Consider the following 22,837-nt stretch of genomic DNA (forward strand, 5'->3'; position numbering starts at 1 on the left):
AATATATATTTTTTTACATTTAATATTTATTTGTTTTTTACTTCTATTCATTCAAATTAAATAATACAATATGATACATAACATATATATAGTATGTCTACCTTAAAATAGTATAGAATATGTATATATAACTTATATAATCGTAACTTATATACCTCCTACAACGGCACAAATTACCTCAACAAAGATAACCAACTCTTTTTTACATGCTTTTTCAGTAATATATATATTATATATATTATATATATTATATATACACTTGATGAGCTCAACACTGGCTACGCCTCAGCGCTACATATTTCATTACAAATTCATAGTACTCTCTAGAGTATTGAAAGCACCCCATGCTTTACCTGCGGCTGGCTACGTTGCCTCGATTTCAGTTTCTTTTCAGCTTTTAAGTGTCAATTACATTGACGTTTATTCAAATATGCGTTGCCAGGATATATTGTGGCACTGCCATTGGCATTTGAATATGGAAAGGAGGCAGAGATCCAAGGCAGCCGCAGCTGAGCACGTGCGTGCCACGGCCCGTGGCCTCCACCGCCCCCCTACCCGTCCTGCATCGTTGCGTGTGAAGAAGTCCTCAAGTTGTGATTTTGTGCGGATTTATCGGGTTTTATTGTGCGTATCCCAAAGACCTTGGCATTTCCAGCGCAGATATGTTAATATGTACGAGCAACAACAACAAGAAAAACATAAACTTTTAAAGCCGTCGCCCAACAGAGAGCGAAAACAATCTAAATGCCGAATTGGCTTTCAACATGGCCGTAGATTGTAATTTTTTTTTTTTGCGTACATCTTTTTTAATATCCGAATTTTAGTATTTCAGAATGAAGCATGCTTGAGCTTATTTATTTTGCATTACAGCGCATAAATTGCGAATTCTCTGCCCTTTTTTGCAGTCATCAAAAATCTGCGCTACGTTTTATGGCCAGTGGCAAGGGAAAATACCATTTTGGGACACGCTGCGCTATCAGCGTCAGCAACAGGCCAATCAAAATGCAATTTCCTAACACATGTGTCTGTGTGTGTGTGTACACATCATCTTTTGATGTCCACGCAGAACAGGTGGATCCTATGTAAATGTTGGTCACATTTGCAAAGATTTTGACTGATTCGCCGAGCCACGAATTTTTCCCTTCCATTTCACCCTGATTTCTCAGTTGGTTATTCACATATAATCAAAATGCAAACAAGCTGATTTCGCTCTCAGCTGCTGCCACACGGCGTCTATGAATTTGTCATTTGCTTTTGACTGCTAAACGAATAACGCACAATTCCTGCCACTGGCTCTACCTCCGCATTACGCATCACGCATACGCACCGTTGGCCCGTCGGCTGTCACAATGTTGTTGTCGCTGTTGTTCAACTTCATCAAAATAGAATCAGCTGCGTTGCTGATAAGCAAACATTTAAGTACACACATAAATACTCGCACCACGAGCCCCATTGTCGCCTAAAAGGCTACTACATTATGAATGCCGCGACAACTCAGCCGCATTCGGCTGAGCGCGTGAGTGCGTGCTCACGCACGTGAGTGCGTCAGCCTTGCGGAAAGCAAGTGAAAATCAAATATTAGCAAAAAAATTAACATACAAAATTTTGCTGATATTTTTTAGTATATATTTTATATATAAAAAAAGTTAAAATTGCCTTTTTCGTGCCTCGTGCGCGTACTTAAAATATTTTTTTTTTTTTGATTGAAAACATTTTATTTATTTTCATTTATTTTAAATTGTGTTAATGAATTCAGTTTGCACATCTCATGCATATTAAAAATCATCAAACAGTAAAAGTCTCTTGTGATTCGTGCGTGGGCGTGAGTCGTGAGCAAAGCAAATTTATGAGGGCAAATATTTTTTAGATTTATGAACATCAGATGCTTGTTTTTCGCTACAGTATCTAATAAAGTTTTCAAGTGAATCACTTTTAACATGCAAAATCTACAACAGCTATCGATAATCAATATCGATAGGCATTGAATGGATCTACAATAGTTAATATGTGCATATCACTGGGAAATATAAACTCTATAACTATGTTCTGGCACAGCATAGCAATAAATTGTAGAATTTTTGAATATAAATTGAAAAATATTTCGACTTACATTATTTTTATAAATAGTTATCGATAGTATTTAATGTACCTAGCAACTAATGCCTGCACAACTCTACTAGGCTGCCTCGCATCTCTAACCTGAAATCAAGCCAGGTTTGGGCACAAAAACACGTAGCCCAAATGAAAGACCAAATAGAAGGCAAAAGTTTTGGGCACACAGCGCACAGGCAACTCGCAAGAGTGTGAAGAGAAAGCGGCAATGCCTGACTAGAAGATACCTAGCCTCCAACTCCTGCTGTTTATTTAACACTAATTTTAAGCGACTCAGCTATACACCTGTTACATAAATGTAAAGCAAAGCATTATAGCCGCATCATGCAACTTCCAATGGGTATTAAAAGGAGAGCGAAAGTGAGAGAAAGACATAAAAGAGAATGAAAGCCTGTTAAAGTTGAGCTGTGCTGTAAGGCGTAAACAGGCGCACGTGTGTTCAATGTCACTGTGTGTGTGTGTGTGTATGTGTGTATGTGTGTGCGTGCTTGCCTGCTTTGGTAAATAAACCAAAATGGCAGCCACGGGCGGTATTTATATGAGCACACAAACACACTCACACCCACACACACACACACACCGACACAGTTTTGTTAAAGAGTTGACTGTATATTTACTGTTAATTAACCTGACGTCAGTTGCTGCCTTTGGTCAGCCGCTTGTTAACCAATTCGAACGGAAATCCTGTGCTCCTCCATCGAGCTGAAGTTGATTCGAAGGCTTGAGCCTTGAGCACTTGGCTATTTGCATATGTACATAATAGATTGTTTGGCTTCTTCTCTCTTTGTTAAATAACTTATTCACTTAGCCGTATTAATGCCACGGCATTAGAAGCGGTCTCGATTGCCCAGCCACACAGACACACATATTGCGCATACGCCACGTGGCTTACGTGATAGACGAGTAAAAGCAAAGGCATTTCATCATCAGACAAACTACAGCGAAAGTTCATTGATTTAACTTTTATTTTTATATAAGACACCAGAATAAGGAATTTGTCATATAAACTAATGCGAGAGCGGCCTCAAAACTTCACTTTTCTAATTATTTAATAAAATTTTTTTTTTTTTGTTTCATGTGTAGCAAAAGTTACACGAAATTTAATGGCCAAGCGCAAAGCTGGTTAATTTTTGGTTGTTATCTAAAAAGCCACTTTAGATTTTCATTGATAACATATCGATAACTTTAGATAAGCACTAATGCTAATATCATGCTGATATTCGTGCGGACTATTTGTCGAGTCTAGTTGAAATTTGTTTCATTGACCAAAAGATAAACTGACTGATAAGCAAATAACTTTAAGGTTTATGAACTGGATACCTTCTCCATAAAGCCTCTAAATAATATTTTAATGCTGAGACAACAGCCTAGGCATGCTTAGACAGCTAGAAAGCTCAATTTTCTAGTTTGCCATATCTTTATGGCAGAAATTTTAAAAAATATATTTTTTTAATTTTTTTATTCCACTCAAAGCTTTGAAAAGTGCGTGAAAACTATATTCAAAGGCCAATTTTACTGAATTTTGTATTTTAACTCAACTATTAAAAGATCTATGAGTTTTTAATACATATGCCTAATATTATTATATGTGCCTATATTTCTAGATTTAATCATATCTGCAATTCACTTGCTAAAGTAGAATATAAAACTATTAATAAATAAAAAAAAAATAATGTAAATAATAAAAATATAAAATAATTATTAAACAATATAATATAATAATAAAATAAAAATAATGATTATAAATAATAATAACAATAATAAAATTATAAATAAAAATATATAAAAATTATAAATAAAAAATATAAACATTATAATAAATTTAATAATATATCATAAAATATTTAAGTAATAAATTTATAATATAATAATTATAATTAATGTAATAATAACAATAATTAGTTATTAAACAGCCCTCGCAGTTAGCTTAATACGTGCTGCTGCGCTGACTACGTGACTAGATAAGCCTATTAAGAGACATTCTTTGCCAGGCAGTGAGCAAAAGTCCAAAAATCCGTAAAACATGCAATTCGAAAGCAAAAAAAGGAGAGAGAGAGAAGGAGCATGAGTGTGAGAGAGAGGCAGGGAGTAAGCACGCATGTGCCTTTTGGGGGTAATTGTGTGGCCATAAATCTTAAGTCCGCGCCTATATTGGCTTATTGCACAGATCCCCAAGCATTTGCCATTTAGTAGACATCAAATTAAAGCGCAAGAGAGTCAGGAAATAAAAAAACTCAATGCGTTAATTCCTGTTCAAAAAGTAAGGCCCTCACTCTGTGTGTGTAAAAAATCGATTGATTTGAAAGAGAGAAAAAAAAGCAATTAAGGTCAATGCTGGGCTGCGCTGTGTATCGGTGTTGTCCTGCTTGGCTGGGTCGTAACTACCTCAACTTTTTCAATTTGCCTTTGTTGAGCGCCCGCATCGAACAACTGACCGAAGTTATCGCTCGGAAGAAATCGAAATTAGCCCCAAAGAAAAAATAAAGTTAAGGGCAGGCCAGGTTAAACACAGAAAGAGAGGGCGGACGAGGCTCAATAAAAATTCAAATAGCACAAACAAAAATCAACCCAAAGTAAAAATAAAAAGTGCCAAACAGCAAAAGGACACAAAGTTTTTCCCTTTGCTGCGAGCGAACATTGTGCAATGAAGGATGTGAAAGATACGGCAAAAAAAAAAACAAGGAAAGAAAGGATAAACTAAGCAGCAAACCCACAACTCGATAAAAGCCCACAACAATTTTGACCAGCAAACAAAAATGTTGCTTGATTGAATTTGGCTTGGGTTCGTCAGGTTGCGCATACGACATGTTGTACAAAATATAGCTACATATATATTAAATATATATATTTATATATATATACATATTTACCACAAAGCTTCGATGCGAGTCTAATTAAGAGTCGCGACGCACTTTAAATTAATTGAATGGTCGCTTAATAGGATTTCGCAGTGGCTTTTATGGCAACTGTAAAAGGACACGTTTATTGCTCCTAAAATTATGCAATGATTTTTTTTTGGCTTTTTGTTTTTGTTGCTGCTTAATTTATTGTTTTAATTTTTAGCCGCAATATTGCCGCCCGCTGTTGCCAGCCGAGCAGGCAAAAGGCTCTTTAGCCCTAGCTTACAAAACTTTCGCTCTTTTATTTGGCCAAAGTGTTAAGAACTCGTGTAAATTCCATTAATACCACAGCAAAATGAAGTAAGGGGAAGCAGGCAGAGTTAAGCCCAAGCCACATTCGATAAATCAACAACGAACAACGAACAAGGAACAAGGAACAACGACAACAACAGCTACGACAACAGACCCTAAAGGCAGCTCGCTCGCACGCTTAGCTTAGCCGTCGAAAATTATGCAACACGCGCTATAAATATGCAAATTTTTTTGGTGCCTCACCAAACTTATCAATGTTAATTACGGCGCCTGACAATTTCTGACTAGCTCCGAATACCCTGTAGTCGTCTTAGTATGCTGAAGTCTTTATAAAAGATATAGTGATGTAACTACTTTAACTGAAGAGTATCTAGCAGTCTAATATGCCTCTTTTCAGCATTTAACTTTTTCTTGTGTTACACTCTGCTATACTCCTATGCCTCATAGCTTTAGATCTTTCTCCAATCCACATCCTTACGCCAGAAATTGTGTATATAACAGTCAGCTATACTCCTGCATGTCTACTGCTAGAGATATTAATAGATATCTCTCTTTGGCTCTTTTTTCTAGCAACAGAGTATCCTTTAGTGTGCTATACTCATCCACACATTGTCCTCTCCTCTACTATCTTCTAGCTTTTATCTCTGCTTTAACAGCCTGTTAGACTCATATCTCCCTCTCTCTCTCTCTATATCTTTGCTAACAGTGTATCTAGCAGTCAAGTATACTCTTACATATCCAATACTGTACTCCACAAGCAACTAGCTTTCATCTTTTTCTATGCTTGACTTCCTTATGTTGTATCAAGTCATCTAGAACACAATAATTCTAGACTCCTAGGGCTGTCTATGTATCTCTCTTTCACTCAACTAAGACTATTTTTGTTACAAACAGAGTATCCATTAGTCTGCTATGCTCAACCTCACATTGTTCTCTATACTCTCTTCTAGTTTTTATCTGCTTTACAACTGCTCATTCTTAGGCAGCTTCTCTCTGTCTCCCTCTCTCTCTCTCTGCTAACAGTGTATCTATCCGTCTAATATGCCCCTACCAACTTTCACTTATCTCCCTTTCTCAATTTGCATAATTTTTGAATTTTTATGAAATTTGAATTGCGCTAATCGAGTAGAAATTGCAAGGGCTAAATGTGGCGACAATTACAACTGCGACATATCAGCCATAAATAGCTTTGTAGAAGCCATGGTCATTACGCATACTCATTGAATGTGTTTGATTTGCAGTTGCCACGGCCTTGAGGCGCTGCCAAAACTCATTAGCCAAGAAATGTTGCTCATTAGCAGCAGGTAAAAGTAATATGTGGCACGCACACATAGCCAGCTCAATGTTTGTATGACCAGAACGTGTACTACCTTATAGATAGTATACCCAAGGCAGAGGGCCTCAAGTAAGAACAGGAAAATCAACTAGAAAATTGCGCTGTCAATGTTTTTCGCGTTTCATTCGTTTCTGTTTGCATTTTGGCAGTGCCACAGACCAAGAGAATTGGTCTCTTGTCTCTTCCGTTTTGCGCTGTCGCAATTTTATTTTTCAATTAGGCAAACAACAACAGCAACAACGAGTAGAACAATAGCTGCCAATAAAATTTAACATCACTCAAATGCACACACGACTGAATTGTTTAGAATTAAAGCTGTTCCCAAATTGTTGAAAAGACAATGATGTTTCCATTAAACAAAATCAAAAAGTTATCGATCATTCAATTTATCAATTAAGTCGAAAAGATATCAGGGGTATTCCCATAATCATTTCATAAGTATCTTTTTCTTTTAGTCTAGCTCAGAGAAGACGTCAAAGCACAGAACAAATATCGATTGGCAGCAACGATAAGAAACGAATTAAGGGTATTCCCTAACTTGTAAAAGCAATACTCCAAACTGAAATATTTGTTGAATTTCAAAAAAGTATTTGTTTTTTAACCTAATTGAACTTCATCAAGTGATTAGCCAGGAAATTTGATAATGAGCTTAGATAACTATAAAGTATGGGGTATTCCCTATCATATCAACTGACCAGTAAATAAATATATAAAATATGCTATTGAAAAATATACAAGATATCAGATTTTCAGCAACTGATATTAAGAATTACAGATAAGATTAAGTAAGGTATTCCCACACTTGTAGCATTTACTTCCGATATGCAACGCCCGCATCAACTGTTTAGTAAGACATTATAATTCAAATTTTAGCAATAAATGTAACACGTATTCCCGTAACTCTATCTAAATAATTAACTTCAATTAACAAGAGTTATTCAAAGGCTAAGGTAGAACAAAGTTGACTGTATTCTCTAATGATGATGACCATGCTGAGCCCAATAATTATATAAATAATTTAAACAACCGAAAAAACAACTGACAAACGATGACGGCACGTGGTCATCAGTTTTTTGTTTGGTTTTTTTTTTTTTTTTGTTTTCGGTTTCTTTTTTTTGGGTGGGTGGGCAAACAAAATACAAATATAATAACCCCCGTCACAACATTCAACTGAAATGGCAATTAAAAGCACATTTTCATGTTGCGACTCTCTCACAGAGCAACACGAGAACCGGAAATCGGCCAAAACAAAACAATGCACAAATATTTGCTCATTAACGCTTAATTTTAAGAGAAATAAATACTTAATGATTGAATACTTACCCGCTAGCTGAAACAGAATGGGAAATGCGAGGGAAACCAGATATAGACAATGGGAAAAGCGTGATAAGGGTCATGTAACGACAGCCACAACAGCTAAGCAGACTTTCGATTCATTAAAACTGGTTTATATAATCAGAAGCAGTCGATAATATGTATCGATCGTGTGTCGATTAATATTTAACTTTATATAATTCTGCATAAATTATATATCAATTAAAGAAGATATTTTCAAGATTGATATTTTTTTCTAAAGCTGCCTATCGATTATTACAGCTATCGATTTTGACTATTTTATGAATATAATTCGACTTTTTCGTTGTTAACTTTTCAGCAAATTTTGGTAATTATCGATTGAAATTTTATTTCGATCATAAAACTATCGATTTATATATTTTTTTATATTGATAAGTTTGAATTTTTGAAATTTTCTAGTCCATACTTTTAGTAAAATGGTATCGATAGTTAACTTTTCAGCATATGCAACTTATCGATAAATAAGGCAATAGATTCTGACTCGCTATCGATTATGAAATTATCGTTCTATAACTTTTTAACGTACTGATGCATATTTTTCACTATTTATCATCATTTTCTGCTGAATAAATGCAAATTCTTTTGTCATATGTCAGTTATCGATTAACTATCGAGTTTTAACAGCCTTTTAAAATTTAAATGCAATGCAAACTGATTTTAATTGAAATTTTAAAAGCATTGCATAGTAATGGAAAATTTCTGAGATACTTGCGGTTTATGTCGCTCGACACGTTGAACGCATTAACAATCTCCATAATACAGGCACACATTAACAGATACGAAAAACAAGCTTTCCATATATACGTAAATACATATATATGTATATATTATTCATAAATGCGTGCGGCATGTCGAAAAGGGTATATTAAAAATAAAAAGACGAATTTTAAGTGAGGCTATCACATAAATATGCATAAAGGCGAAACGGGTGGGCTGAAGCTTGGGGCTATGCTTTGCCGAAAATATTTTGTAAGCCGCAGTAAAAATGTTAATTTTCTTTTCTGATTGAGTATACGCCACGTTGTCAAGCGCGAATTCAATCAATTGACGGAAATTTTAAGCAGTCGAACCTAAATATTCTAGGAAATAAAATATGAAAGCTTGATTGACTGGAAGATACTCTGTACTGAAGTGGAAGTAAGTGCAGGAATACGCAGATACCCTGCTTCTCCTTTTGAATGCGATGGCAGGCTATTACATCTTAATACTTGGCCTAATAATAATTGAAAAATATATAAAAATAAATTCGAAATTTTATGGCTCAATCAATTTAAAAGCTATACGCTTAACAGCTGCAGCCTTACCTTCCGTCTTTATGAGTACAGGGTATCAATAAAGACAGATTAGCAAATCAAATCAAATCAATTCCGATGACTGCGGCCTGCCGCTGACTGACACAATTATTTGAAAGGAAATACAAAAAGAAAAATAAGAAGAAGAAAAAAAGCTGAGTTGGAAAAATGTTGTGTGCGTCTTTATGGAAATCTTTGTCCCTGTGCCGTTTGCAGTTCAATGAAGCGACTGCGGAAGCTGTGTGGATGTTCGTTAGCTGTGGCAATGGCATGCCAGGACAAGGCGTGCTTCAAATTGTGAGTGTGTGCGGGTGTGTGTGTGTGCTTAAATATTTTGGCAACGGGAAATTAAATACGCTTGATTAATTATAAATTTGAGGCAACACAAATTACCATCATTTAATTAAAACATACAAAATTTGAGACTCCCTCCCGCCCTGAGTAATGAGCAAATATTTGGCATTGTTCTACAGGCAGCTCAAATTCAGGCTCATTAATAGTCTTACATTTTATATATATACGTATATAACGGTTTGGTTAGTTAAGGGAAAAAACTGTTTAACGAATCGACTCACCTGATGACATAATTAACGCAGACAACACTCTGCGGCCTTAGCTTATCGTAAACAATCGTTGCCTGAGTCACGATCCAGCAGTAGCCGCCATATTTGCCCAGCAAACGATAGCGACACGTCTCGCCCTGTCCCTTGTTCATAACTGTAAGATATAGATGGAGAGCGATATGCATTAGTTAAATATATACGTTTTATATAAATCAAATTACATTAGACCCAATTGCGGCTGACACCGAGCACCATAAAAGCAATAAGAATTTTTTACTTTCAAATTGTTTTGCGGCTGAACATTTCAAATGCTGAGACACACTTAACTTGATGCTTTTGTGTATATAGTGAAAAAACCAGGGCTGGTTGACTCAAGTAAACTAAAGCCGGGCTTCAAGCGTGTTTAAAATATATATTTTTGGAATATGTGTAACTCAGCTTTCAGGCTAAAATGTTTTATGATTTAGCTTAAAGTAAACAAAATACTAAGACAAATTTAATTCATTATCGATAAATATCGATTTTTGTCTTTAACTGATTTATCAGTTTTTTTTTTATTGCTTGAAGATACTCACAAAAATATCTGAGCAACTTTAATTATTTTTAAAATGCGTGCTAAAATCTATAACTACAGAAACTAGCTGATATTTTTATATAAGCAAAATGTATTTACTTCTATGAGTTAGTCGTAAAAACCTTTCTCGAATTATCTTGCACACTTACAGACCCTCATTAGCTTTACCCAGCCCTGGTTTTGGTTTACAGATTTAGTTTAAAGCAAATAGACGCAGGTTTCAAATGACGCGTTTTTGGTTTGTTTTCTTTTTTGGCCAAAAGGCAGCCAAGCATAGAAATAAAATAATTGCTGGGCCCACATAAAAACCACTCGAGTTGGTTGTACTACATGCGACATCAGAGAGTTGCTAAGTAATGTCAATTTATATATATATATATATATATATATATATATATATATATATATATATATATATATATATATATATATATACCTACATTTAATGCTCCGCTTAGGTGTCAAACAGTCATGCTTATGGGGCATATAAGCTCAACAATAAAGACGCTTTTAATTAAAAGCGAAGAAAAATTAAATCAAATCAAATAAATATGTGTGTGCGCGACATTAAAGCTTAGAATGTGGGTGTGTTGGTGTAGGTGTGTCTAGCGCTGTGTAGGTGTATGTGTCGGTGTGTGTGTGTGGCTGATGTGACAAAGACACTTGCTGCTCTAAGCTCAATAAAAATTTAATTCGCCTGCCAAGCAGCGCACAAGTCAGGATATAACATGAGAGCAAGGAGTGCACGACTAGAAAATACCGCGAAGAACTCAAAGAGGTGGGGAAACGAAGAAAGTGTCCAGCTAATGGAACATGCTTTTAAAGCATCTATTATCTAATCAAATTTTAAAGATGGTTTTTTATTAATCTGGGTCGACTTCAAGTTAATAATAAGAATGTTTGTTCTGAGTTTTATAGACGACTTTCACGTCTCTAATTTATGATCGTTTGAGCTGCAATTCCTGATCAAAAGGTTCAGTAACGCCTCCTTCTGTCTTTTACATACATAACAAAGCGCATATACCCCATTTGCCCGTTTGTAATGGATACAAGGCATACAAATATACGTGGCCGCTGTGCTGATGAAAATTCATAAGCCAAAGGCAGGTACAAACAGCACCTGGGCGGATGGCGATGGGGCGCGTGCACATAGCAATTGAAATTCATGGCCTTTAATGCGTTTTGGTAGAAAAGTTGTGCGTTTTTATTAGTCCAACTTTCAATGATGGCCCACGGACAGGCCAGGTAATTGCCGTTGCCTAATTACAGGCGCAGCTGCTGCTGCCGAATAGAGACATCAACTTCCTGAATGGCCATACATATAGCATAGATATAAACGCAAATAGCTGTACTTAAATTGAATTCGTAAACATAATGTAAAAGCCGCCGCCACAAATCCCAATGAAAGATGAGCGAAAACTAAGGCGTCGCTAGCTTTTTGCCATCATTATGGCATTTAACTAGATACAGCACTATATATGTGTGTATGTATGTGTATATATAGAGAGATATATGCGTGTGTTTATCTCAGTCGCGCATTCACTCAGTCATTCATTCAGTTAATTTGAAATCAGCAGCAGAAAATTAGTTTTTCTTTTGTGCCAGCGCTTGCGGCTTAGTGGCCTCGTGTTAATTTCAGTCAAAAGCAAGCGCCGCGCACAGCACAGTGGTGCCAAGTCTATGTATCTGTGGTGCAAAAGCAAACGTTAAATATATCTTGAATAAATTACACAGATTATATTAGTCAGTAAGTTAGGTAGTCGCTGTCGCAGGACTGAAAAAACTCGGGACTCTAGTCGGGAGTGCCTGACTTGGAGTTACCCTGACTACTTCCTAAAGCTGGAGCTGTATCAAGCATTATAAGCTGGATACAGACATTATGTCAGTTGAAATGAAGTAAGTTAGGCCTAAACGACTGTATACGATTGCTCTTATCGGGAGCGCCTGACCTGGAGTTACCCTGAACACTGCCTTGAGCTACTCTATGATTAATTGCTTTATCTGTGGAGGTAATCAACAGTTTGTTAGCTGCCATACTTAGAGCTCATAGAATTAATATTTTTACCGAAGTGGCAAGCCAATTATGGGCATAAATATATACTTGAAATTATAATCTAAATTTTAGAACTCAATTCAAGGCTCTTTAGCTAAGCGCAAGCCAAAGTTTCACTAACAACATTGGCACTAATTCCATATATATACATGTGTTGTTAAGTTACTAAATTTGATTGTACAGGTTCTACACTTAATACTAAAAATAAAAAATTAATAAAAAAAAAAATAAAATAAAATAGTAACAAAAGATATATGAGAATGTTGATTACAGCTTATGAATGAAATTCTCATATAATTAAATATATTTTTTTAAATAATTAAAAAAGAAATAAAAACTAAATACCAAGAACTTTTTTGCCTTAAGCAAAAATTGATCAATACTCTCGAGCCACTGTGGCTCTACTCTCAGCCACAACTCCGCATAATTATGCCAGGTCATTAATAAGGCAACATCGAAGAGGCTTGTTAGCAAAGTCATGCCCTGAATGTGAACCATATGTGTGAGCAGTGTAAGCCCGGCGAGGCAGGAGATAACTCTAGCTGCTGCTCGCCTGGATTAGGATGCGCACAAAAGTATGCAACATGAAATTGTGTGCAACATTCCAGGCACGCGGCGTCTGCTTGGCCAGAGCCAGAGCCAGAGCCAGAGCCATAGAGCTCAGACGCTTTGGCAGTGTTTATGGAATTAGCAAAGTGCAGCTGCTGGCTGCTGGCTGCTGGCTGCTGGTTGCATTCGCCATGAACTTGATTTGCCCTTAGTCAAGGACTTTTGCGCTGCTAGACAAGTTTCAAGGCAAAAATATTAAAATATCTACGCGCGCACAGCGACAAAAGATCATTTATCTAGAATTTTTAGCAACACATTCCAAAGACGGCAGCAGTCACAGAATTTATGAACACACACAGATAGAGAGAGACTGGAGGAAGAGGTGGAGGTGGAGGTGGAGCAAAGAGACGATTGCAGACAGACAACGAGCAGCCATTTGTACAAATAAGCAAACAGTAGTTGCACTGCAGCAGGACGAACTCAACTGAACTGAACTAAACTTCATTCCGCATTGAGATTGAGATGAATGCAAGACAAACATTCAAACCACATTCGAACCGCATTCAAGGTTATGCATCAAAGTTGAGCAAATAGCAGGTTGCAGCCAGCGCTGCTTAAGCTGCAGCTGCTTTTCAAGCTAAATCTAGCCGTTTTAGAGCGTTGTTATGGACATCATTAAAAAGAAAAGGCAAATTTAGCTTTGATCCTTTTTTAAAGGAATGTTAAGTATGCCTTTTTCTGCGTGTTAAATTTATAATAACTTCACTGAGGCTACAGAAATTTGAATTTCAAGTCTAGAAAATATATTTTCGATATATAAAAATATTTTCTATCTATAGCTAAACACATTTTAGACATGCCAATGTCATTCCTAAAGCCAAAGTAATGAGCAGTCGAATGGCAAATCTTATTGAATATTTCAACACTTATCGCTGTTATCGATAACTCAAATAGCTGCTGATATATATCGAAAATACTATGAAACTTTTGGATTCAGCTCAACACTGAGCGCAGGTTGCATAAGGACAGGATGCACAGGATGCGGCCAGTGGGAAGCTGAGCAGACATGCTCGAATACACGACTAAATCCTTGCAGCAACATAATACTAAATCATCGTCAACACGCGCTGACCAGAAGCCGCAACAGCAACAGCAGCAACACCAACAACAATTGACAATGGCAGTTAGAGCAGGCGCTAGTTTGCTTTCATTTGATTGCCCTCCAGCATGTGTGAGTGTGTGTGTGTGTGTCGATTTCAATGTCTGCTAGCAGCAGGTTTTACTGCTGGCCTGGGCCAAGACGTTGGCTGGCCAAATCGCATTGGCACAAGTGGATAAGGAAATAAATGTTTGGCTTGTGCGCAAGGATGTGCGCATAAATCAAGGATTTGTTTGCGGATTGTTTCTGCCCAAGCAGCCCTGACGCCCCCAGCTGCAGCCGTAGCTGCCACAAAAGGTAGTTGACTTGACTGCCAGAAAAGGAAAGCAACAAAAAAAAAGCAAAACAGAAAAGAACTTGCGTAGCCATTGACCTTTGGGCCGTACGTGGCGTATGCGTAATCTAATTTAATTGAATTAAGCCGTGACATAAGCTGAAGGCAGCGCTGCTTTAAAGCTCTAAACAACTTTAAAGTTATGACACTCGAGCGTAAATATATATTTATATATATATATATAAATATTTTAGCCAACTTATGCAAATTGTCGCACAGCGACTCGATTGCAGCTTATTGAAAAGCATCTTCAGCGCTGTCATCGTGCTGCTGCTACTTCATAAACGCCCGCTGAAGCGTTAAATTGCATTCGCTACCTTTATTGTTGCTGTTGCTGTTGTTGTTGCTTTTGGCCTGGCCAAAGAGCAAGCCGTGCAAATCCGTGCAGCTCAGCGTGTGGCAAATGACATGAAAGGGTTTTTCTTTTCTTTTCTTTTCTTTTTTCGCCGTTCTTTGTAAAGCCAAAGAGCGCCTGGATTTGTGGCAGCCTTAAGGGCGCTCGTCCTTTGCGGCCATAACTCAAAATGTGGTCAATACATAAAAGTTTTTTAAAGGCTTCAACTAATGTGTATTCTAACTCTTTTTTATAGCCAGCTTCCAAGCAGGCATAAACCTTCATTGTCTGAGTGTCTCAATGCAATAAACGTTTATTTATTAACGTATTTCTATCAAATATGATTTATATTTATAGTTCGATTAGATTTTAAATGTTTAAGGACAGGCGTGCATATATATATATGTATATATTTTTATTGAAATCCGAAATATTTAATGTAGCTTTAAATTGAAACTGAAGTTTGATAGCTGCTCAGCATTTGTAGCCCAATATTAGGCAAATAAATAGCCAAATAGATAAGCAGAAAGTTTTTTATTATATATCATAAATATATATATATATATATATATATATATATATATATATATATATATATATATATATATATATATATATATATTGGATTATAGTTGCATCTAAAACAGATCTTATGTTTCAGCAGACTGTCGCTTAAGATATTGCCCATCTCATTTAACTACTTTCAGACCAAGAATTTTCTACTTTAGACGAGTGTTATGCAGTCGTTGATGCTCGACTTATTCTTATTCTTTTCTAACCTATTCTACAGAATTTATTTAAAATTTCTTAGACCAAAAAGCTCTGCATCTCTTTTGCTTTGCCCGTCAAATTTTCTCCAGAAACTCCAGCCATAAATTCAAATTAGCTAAATATGATTAAGCTTTAATCCCATTAGAAATAATCTAATTAAATTAAGAAGCAAAATAGTCTGCAGTTGCTTATCAATTTTATGTTTGATATCAGTTGCCATTTGACATATTGAATTGAATTCGTGAGGCGTAATAAAAAGATGCGTTTTATCAAATGTGTTTCATCACTTTAGAGCGGGTCGTAAAATGCGCTCAAGCAAACAGCTATTGAGAGCCGTCAACTAACTACGAACTTTTGTGGCTTTTCGGAGCTGGCATATTTTATGAGCCTGGGCGGGCGAATGTAAAGAGCCAGAAATTAATGGCAAAACAGCGCAGCGGGCGGCCAATGCCTAGAGACGAACAGAAAGCGTCAGGATATGCGGTCTGTGCTTGACTGCGGTTGCTGCGGCTCTAGCGCTGGCATTTGGCCACGCATGTTTTGCGGCGCATTTGGCCTGGTTTCCTTGCCAACCGAACCGAACTGGATTGGACTAAGAGAAACTAATAACGGTATGTCCTTGTCGAGTGGGACCGCCTAGTGGGTTAGGCTTTGGATGTGCGACAAGTCACAAAGTTTACGTCCTGCGGTGAAGCCATTAAAAACTACTCAAAATATAAGCTGGACGGCCATAAAGCTGCATAACTATAGCCCAAGATGAAAGCCAAGGCACATTTGTGGCCAGGTTCAATATGAATTAACACAAAATTGTTTCATTTAAACAAGTTCAAAATGGGATTCATCAGAAGCTGAAGCAGCAGAGAGCGAGAAAGAGAGTTTAGCTCTTTAAATTGATTTGCTTCCATAGATGATTTCATTGAACAAAATTTAAAATTTGTTCGAATCCAGAGCAAGAATAACAACATGAATCATTTGGCATTCCCCACAATTTCACACACACACACATAGAGAAAATCTGTTCACACCAAGCGGAAAATTGTCTATAACTGAGAATTAAGCATTCAGCCATTGTCGCGCATTCACTGAAAAGAAAAACACGCCGAGCAAGGAAGAAAAGTTAATTGAAAACAAAAGTCAAAGAATTTGCATATTTATTTGAGTTTTTCTTCCTCTCGACAGGGCGACGTGCCACAGTCAATATTTATTTATTCGCGAGTCACATTTAAATCATTTAAAAGAAAGCCAAATAAATAAGAATACAAAAGCATGTTGAATATAATATGCTAAGAAGCTGTACTAGGGAATACCCTGTAAATGGAAAATTAAATCAAAATCGATTGTCATCGATTCTAATCGATTTTTATTGATTGTTATCGATTTCAATAGATTATTATCGATTGTTGTTAATTCTTAATCAATTTTTATCGATTCTAAACGATTGTTCTCCACTCTAAACGATTGTTATCGATTATACTAGATTTCTATCGATTCTATTCGATTGTTATTGAAGTATTAAGTATCTATTTAACTGGTGTTTAGCGTTCGTGTACGCATTTTTTATCGGAAAAATTACAATTAAAGCAACTGAGCCACAAATCCAATATGACTTTGCAATATATATCGATAGTTGAAGATATTTATGATTAACTGATTTTATGGCACAAATAAAATTATTATTTATGATTAACTGATTAATAGTATTATTAGTTTGTATAAGACTAGCCGTAGAATCTCACTAGTTTCAATCGAATCCACATTTTAAGCTGACTTTAAGGTTGACAGTTTTTTCCAAAAAAAAAAAAATATCGATAATTGCATAAATTTAATATGTTTTCTGACTATTCAAATTACCAATTATTTGCCACACAATTTCGACAAGTAAATACAGTTTTAATTGACTTTTGTCGCATGACCTTTTACTTTCGAGCTTAATTACGATAATTGGATGGTCCAACTGCAGTTGGCTATTTGGGGCCCAGCTTATATCTTGATATAGCTAAATCTTTAGTAAACTTCAACTTCGTTTGTGCTTGTGCTTACTAATTAAAATTTAACAAAAAACAAATGCGGGGTAATTGAAAACTTTTTGCCAGCGTCTGCGAGAAATCGGCAACTTAATCATTTTGGCCAAACGCCGCTAACGCTTCCCGTTCAAATAAGACAAAATGTTCGCAATGCTGGCAGAACGAGTATTTAAATTTCATTACATTCATTCACTGCCAGCCCCAACCTGCCTGCCCTGTCCGTTTCTATGCGCAGGGCTCATTAATTCGGTTTGTCGGCGACACTCAGCGCATAGCACGCACCTGTCGAAAATTGTAGGTGTCGGTTCTTTTCTATCTCTCAGCTGCACCCACAATTTTAATTAACTCAATTTGAGCGTGAAAAGACATCATCAACGCGTCTATGCCAGTCCAACAACAGAGAGAGTGAGAGAGAGAGAGAGATAGAAGGAGAGTGAGCGAAAAGGCCAACTAAAACAAATCTCATCTCCATGGAGATAAGTACGCGCACAAGCACTTTTAAAGGGTATCTTTATAATCAAATATATTAACTTGATTTATACCAAACTTTTGTGTAAAAGTTAGACAAATTGTCAACTTTTTAACAAGTGCAATTAGAAAAGACCAAAACTCTTGCCTGTTAACTTAACAGCTTTTTTTATGTTAGTTTATAATTATATTACAAACTTTGTGCTATGTTATGTCGGTACTGCTATTTACATTGATCTCATATGAAGTAAACAAAACATAACAATATCGCATGTTAATCTAACAGAGTCTGTTGTATGTTGTATGCAGAATTAATTGCAGCAATAAAGGCTTAAGCTTTACAGAGCTGGGTTTAATGTTAACATGTGTGAATGTCAAAACTTGAGCAGTTGCTGGTAACTTATACTTCATATGTTAAGTTAACAGTGATATTTAGTACTTTTTGCCTTCTACTGTTAACATAGCTCTGTAATGCAAACGCAACTTGACTAACATTTCTTTAATTATACACGACTTAAACTGCAAACGCAGCTCAAGCCAGCTCTGTCTGTTAACTTAACAGTGCTTGCATATTCATGTTAAATTATTGACTGCAAAATTCTTTTAAGATATTCTCTCTAGTTACATTTTATAGACACAAAATCTATGTCGAGTTCCATTAGCAAGCAGTAAGCAGCTGTTTTCTTTATAAATAGTCAGCCAATCGCTCTTCCTGTTTACATGGGCCGTCAATCAGCGCGAATATGTTAAGTTTCGGCACGTAGCGTGCCACGATTTCTTTTCCTTTTTTCTTCTTCATTTTTTTTTTTTGCAGTCACTGTTAGTCACGCTCGCAGTCACAGCCCAGTCACTCCACCAAGCCAGGCAAACAATTAAGTGTTGATGTTTGGTCATTTTTTTCCTGGCTGCTATTATTTTATTTTTTTTCTTCGTTCGCCTGCTCCTCGCCAGCTGCAACTTTATTAAGCAAAATTTAATGGCAGCCCGCACCCGTCCCTGCCGCATCCGGTGCTGCCGTTTTTCATTAGCGGCGCCAACTGACTTGCAACAATTGTTGCATGAAGAAGAAAGCGTGCAAAGTTTTACAGCCATATTCTGTGCTGTTTCTCTTCTTTCCTTGCGTTTTTTTTGCTGCTTCATGTTGTTCAATTAGTTTGGTTCGGTCATGTTCTTGTCCTGTTCCTTGTTTCTGCTTCTGCTTATGCCTTGATGTTTATTTGTCCATTTGCCAAACGTCTAATTGGACTTGCTTAAGATTTCTACAGAGATTTCCAACTAGTTTTCAACTTCTCATTTACTTGACTTTTTCTGTAGCTTCTTACTCTAATAATTCCCCGACCAAGTTGGATGACTCTGCCATATCATCGTCATACCAAAAAAGCTACTTGGCTTGATTTATTAATTTTCAATTATCCTGTTAGCTGACACGCGAAGGCTAAAATATATATTTTTATAACTATTTACTTAATAATGTACAGCTGTGCCACGACAGACCGTCACAATATTGATTTGTGCGACAGAAATAGTTATTCATTACGTGGCAGATCACATCAGGTCAACTTCTAATGGAATAAAGCATATTATTTACTGAATTATGCATCTTAATTTCAATTATCATATTAACTTCATTATCGATAAATCATATTTGAAATAGATTTTTTTTATATTTAATTTTCAAGTTTACTTTATCCTTTGCTAAATTTGATATTTACTTTTAAATATGACCTTCCTATGTGATTCTCATGTATTAAACTAAGACTTTTAGTGGACCATTTTTTAAATACTTAAAAATGTATATCATAAATTCTTTTAAGCTGTATCTCTCTTGTCTCTTTTTCTCATAATTTTTTTCTCTGAGAGAGTGAATATTTTGTCTCACCATTTATCTACTTGGTTTTCTCTTCTATTCTTTTCAATTTTGCTCTGTTCTGCTTTATTTTGCTTTGATGTGTACTGTACTCTTCTCCTCACTTCTCTCTTTTTTTGTTCTCTTTTCTCTCCTGTTCGCTTCCATGTTCCCTTCTTTATTTACATCTCTGCTCACTTTTCTCTTCTATTATTTCTGCCTTCTCTTATATTTACTCTTCTATATGCATTTCACTTTGCCTTTCTTTTCCTCTTGTGATCTTTTCTCTCCCCGCTTCTCTCTTCTGTTCTTTCTATCATATAATTACTCTTCTCTGTTTTGTTCTATTCTTTCTATTTTTCACTATGCTCTATAGCCTTCTCTTATTTAATTCTGCCTCTTACTCAACCTCTACCTCTTCCTCTTCTCCTCTTTACTTTTTCCCTTCTCTTTATTCTAATTCTCTTCTTTTCTTTTTATTCCTTACCTTCTTCTCACTTTTGCCTCCTATTTTCTAAATCTTTTCGTTTTAGCTGCTCAGTTTTTCGTGACATTCCTAAAACCCAAATTCAAATAAAACTTTAAAGCTCTGCACAGAAGTTTTCTTTATTTCGTTCTTTTTTTTGTATATCAAAAAAATCTAAAATTGTTAAGCTGCTCAGCTAATTTAATAATGCAAGAGTCTTTTACTAAAAGAAAAGGGATCAATGCCATAATTTATGCATGGAAAACTTTTTCTCTTTTGTAAGCAGCGTATGAATAGAAGTAAATAAATAGAAATAGGTATATATGCTTGTCACTTTGGTAAATAGCAATAATTGCCAGCTGAAGAAGCCAAAAAGTATGCAATAGTTGTCGGCAGTCGAGGACCGAAGTGCTGAGGCGCATAAAAAATGGAGAGCACAAAATTTTATGATGCGTCTAAATGCGTTCAATGCAAAAGTGTTGCTTAAATGTCAATCTATCTGTCTGACTGTCAATTTCAGCAATTGAAGGCAGCAGCAGCAGCAGCAGCGGCAGCGGCAACAACTCTAAGAGACGACAGCGTCTAAATGCGTTGAAGGAAAATTTCATTTGCAGATATCGTGCTGTCATTTAATAAACGAAATGTGAGCGGTTGCACAGACAAATGCAGCGATGCAGTAACAGATACTGGCAACACTTTTCACAGACACACACACTCGTGCACAGTCTTGCTTTTGGGGCCATGTCATGTTAAGGAAACGCGACAGACAAACAGCCAGCAGCAGCGTTCAGAGCCACAGCCGGTGGCGAAGCCATCGTGTGGCATCCACAGCGGGGTGGCGGCATCGCGTAGGTGAATGCACCCATTGTGTAACTAAACCATAGCGAGACAGCCAAACGAAGGCAGCTCAATCTAGATGGGTGTGCGAGTGTGTGTGTGTGCGTGTAAATCCCGCTCGTCGCACACTAAATGCCAATTTCAGAAAATGACGCGGAAAAAAAAACGACGAGAGCTGAATGAAAACGCAACGCAGCTGACACGCAACATGTGCAGCAGGCTACAGAGTCCACAAAAGTCCACGGAGGTCCACATAGACAGGCCAATACAGCTCGAGGCGGCTTTTTTCTGGCTGTTTTGGTACAGGCAAGAATAAAGCGAAATATATAATTGACAATGACAGAGCGCGGACAGCGCCAAAAAATAAGAAAAGAAAAATAATAAAGCAAAGTAAGAAAAAACAACAATTTAAAACGATTTTCGTGTAAGCACATTAACGCCCTCTAAAAGGAAACCAAAGTAAATAAACAAGCCAGGCAAAAAGTAGAAAACTTAAGTGTGCTCGACCACATGTTACCCTCTAATGAGCTAAAATGAGCTAAGAAAAAGATCGATTTGTGCAGCAATGAGGAGAGAGCTGACAGGATGAGGTTTAGCACGAAGCTAGAGCTGGGATAGAGGGCCACTAAGTTGCCAAATGTAAGCAGTAATGCATCAAAATAACAGGGTATATATCTAGAATATTCTGAACAAATAGTTTGCAAAGCAACTTAAACATTTAGTTATCTAAAAACTAAAACTTGAGCTGAAACTCAGCTTAAGGAACTAATTTATCATAATAATTATACATAATTTACAGGGTATTTCAACACAAATTTGAGCAGTGTAAGTGCAAGTTCAAGTCTAAGTCTATACAATATCAAAATTAAGATTATTAATGTCTGCTCATTTGCCACATTTGCCATAGCCCTACTACAGCCTTATGATTACAGGGTATTGAAAGCCAAACACAAGCAGATAAGCAGCTAAAATGAGAAATTGATATAGATGGCGGCGCACGCCGAGCAAAACAGATTATATATATACTATATAAATATTTATATATTGTCATAATTTGTCTGGCACAACGCTGCGTATGCGCAATGCGCAACAGCTCAACAGCTCATTAAAGCAATCAAACTTTTTCACAAATTGGCGCCCACAATAAAGGGGCGTGCCAGGGCGGGAGGTGTCACAAATATTTCGACAGCTTACACGCTTGTTTAAGGCAGGCGAAAGCAGCAAGCAGAAGCAGCAGCAAAAGAAAAGCCACAAGCGGCTTTTGATTGATTGAGCAGCAGCCATCAGAGTGCCGCCTCCATTGGGACAAGGACCTGCTGCTGCTGCTGCTGCTTGACAGAGTCAAAAGGCTTTTTGTTAAACAAATTGTGGGCAAAAAGGTTTCTTCAGAGCTGGGACAAATGGTCTGTTGCTGCGGCTCAGCAGATTATTATATTTCGTTTTTTTTCTGCCTTCTCTTTTGTGTATTTGATTATAAAGGGATTGTATGGCTTGGTGTGTGACGCTCTCTGTATGTGTGTGTGTGAATTGAGAGTCAATTAGGTGTCAATAGGGGAACGAAGTCCGAGAGCGACAAAAAAACTGTTGCATAGTTTAAGGCGCATCGCTTTT

General features: G+C 36.6%; 1 protein-coding gene across 3 annotated transcripts in view; it reads right to left on the minus strand.

Annotated features, from left to right (window-relative positions):
* The window catches only part of LOC111594630 (protein similar), a 100,841-nt gene that overhangs the window by 47,503 nt on the left and 30,501 nt on the right, over positions 1-22,837 (minus strand). For all 3 annotated transcript variants that reach the window (XM_023308021.2, XM_023308024.2, XM_023308023.2), the window contains one exon: positions 9,824-9,965. In XM_023308021.2, the coding sequence (XP_023163789.2) occupies positions 9,824-9,965 (142 nt within the window). The remainder of the gene's footprint in view (positions 1-9,823; positions 9,966-22,837) is intronic.

This window comes from Drosophila hydei, unplaced genomic scaffold, assembly GCF_003285905.1.
Source record: "Drosophila hydei strain 15085-1641.00,03,60 unplaced genomic scaffold, DhydRS2 tig00008119-arrow-pilon, whole genome shotgun sequence".
NCBI lineage: Eukaryota > Metazoa > Arthropoda > Insecta > Diptera > Drosophilidae > Drosophila > Drosophila hydei.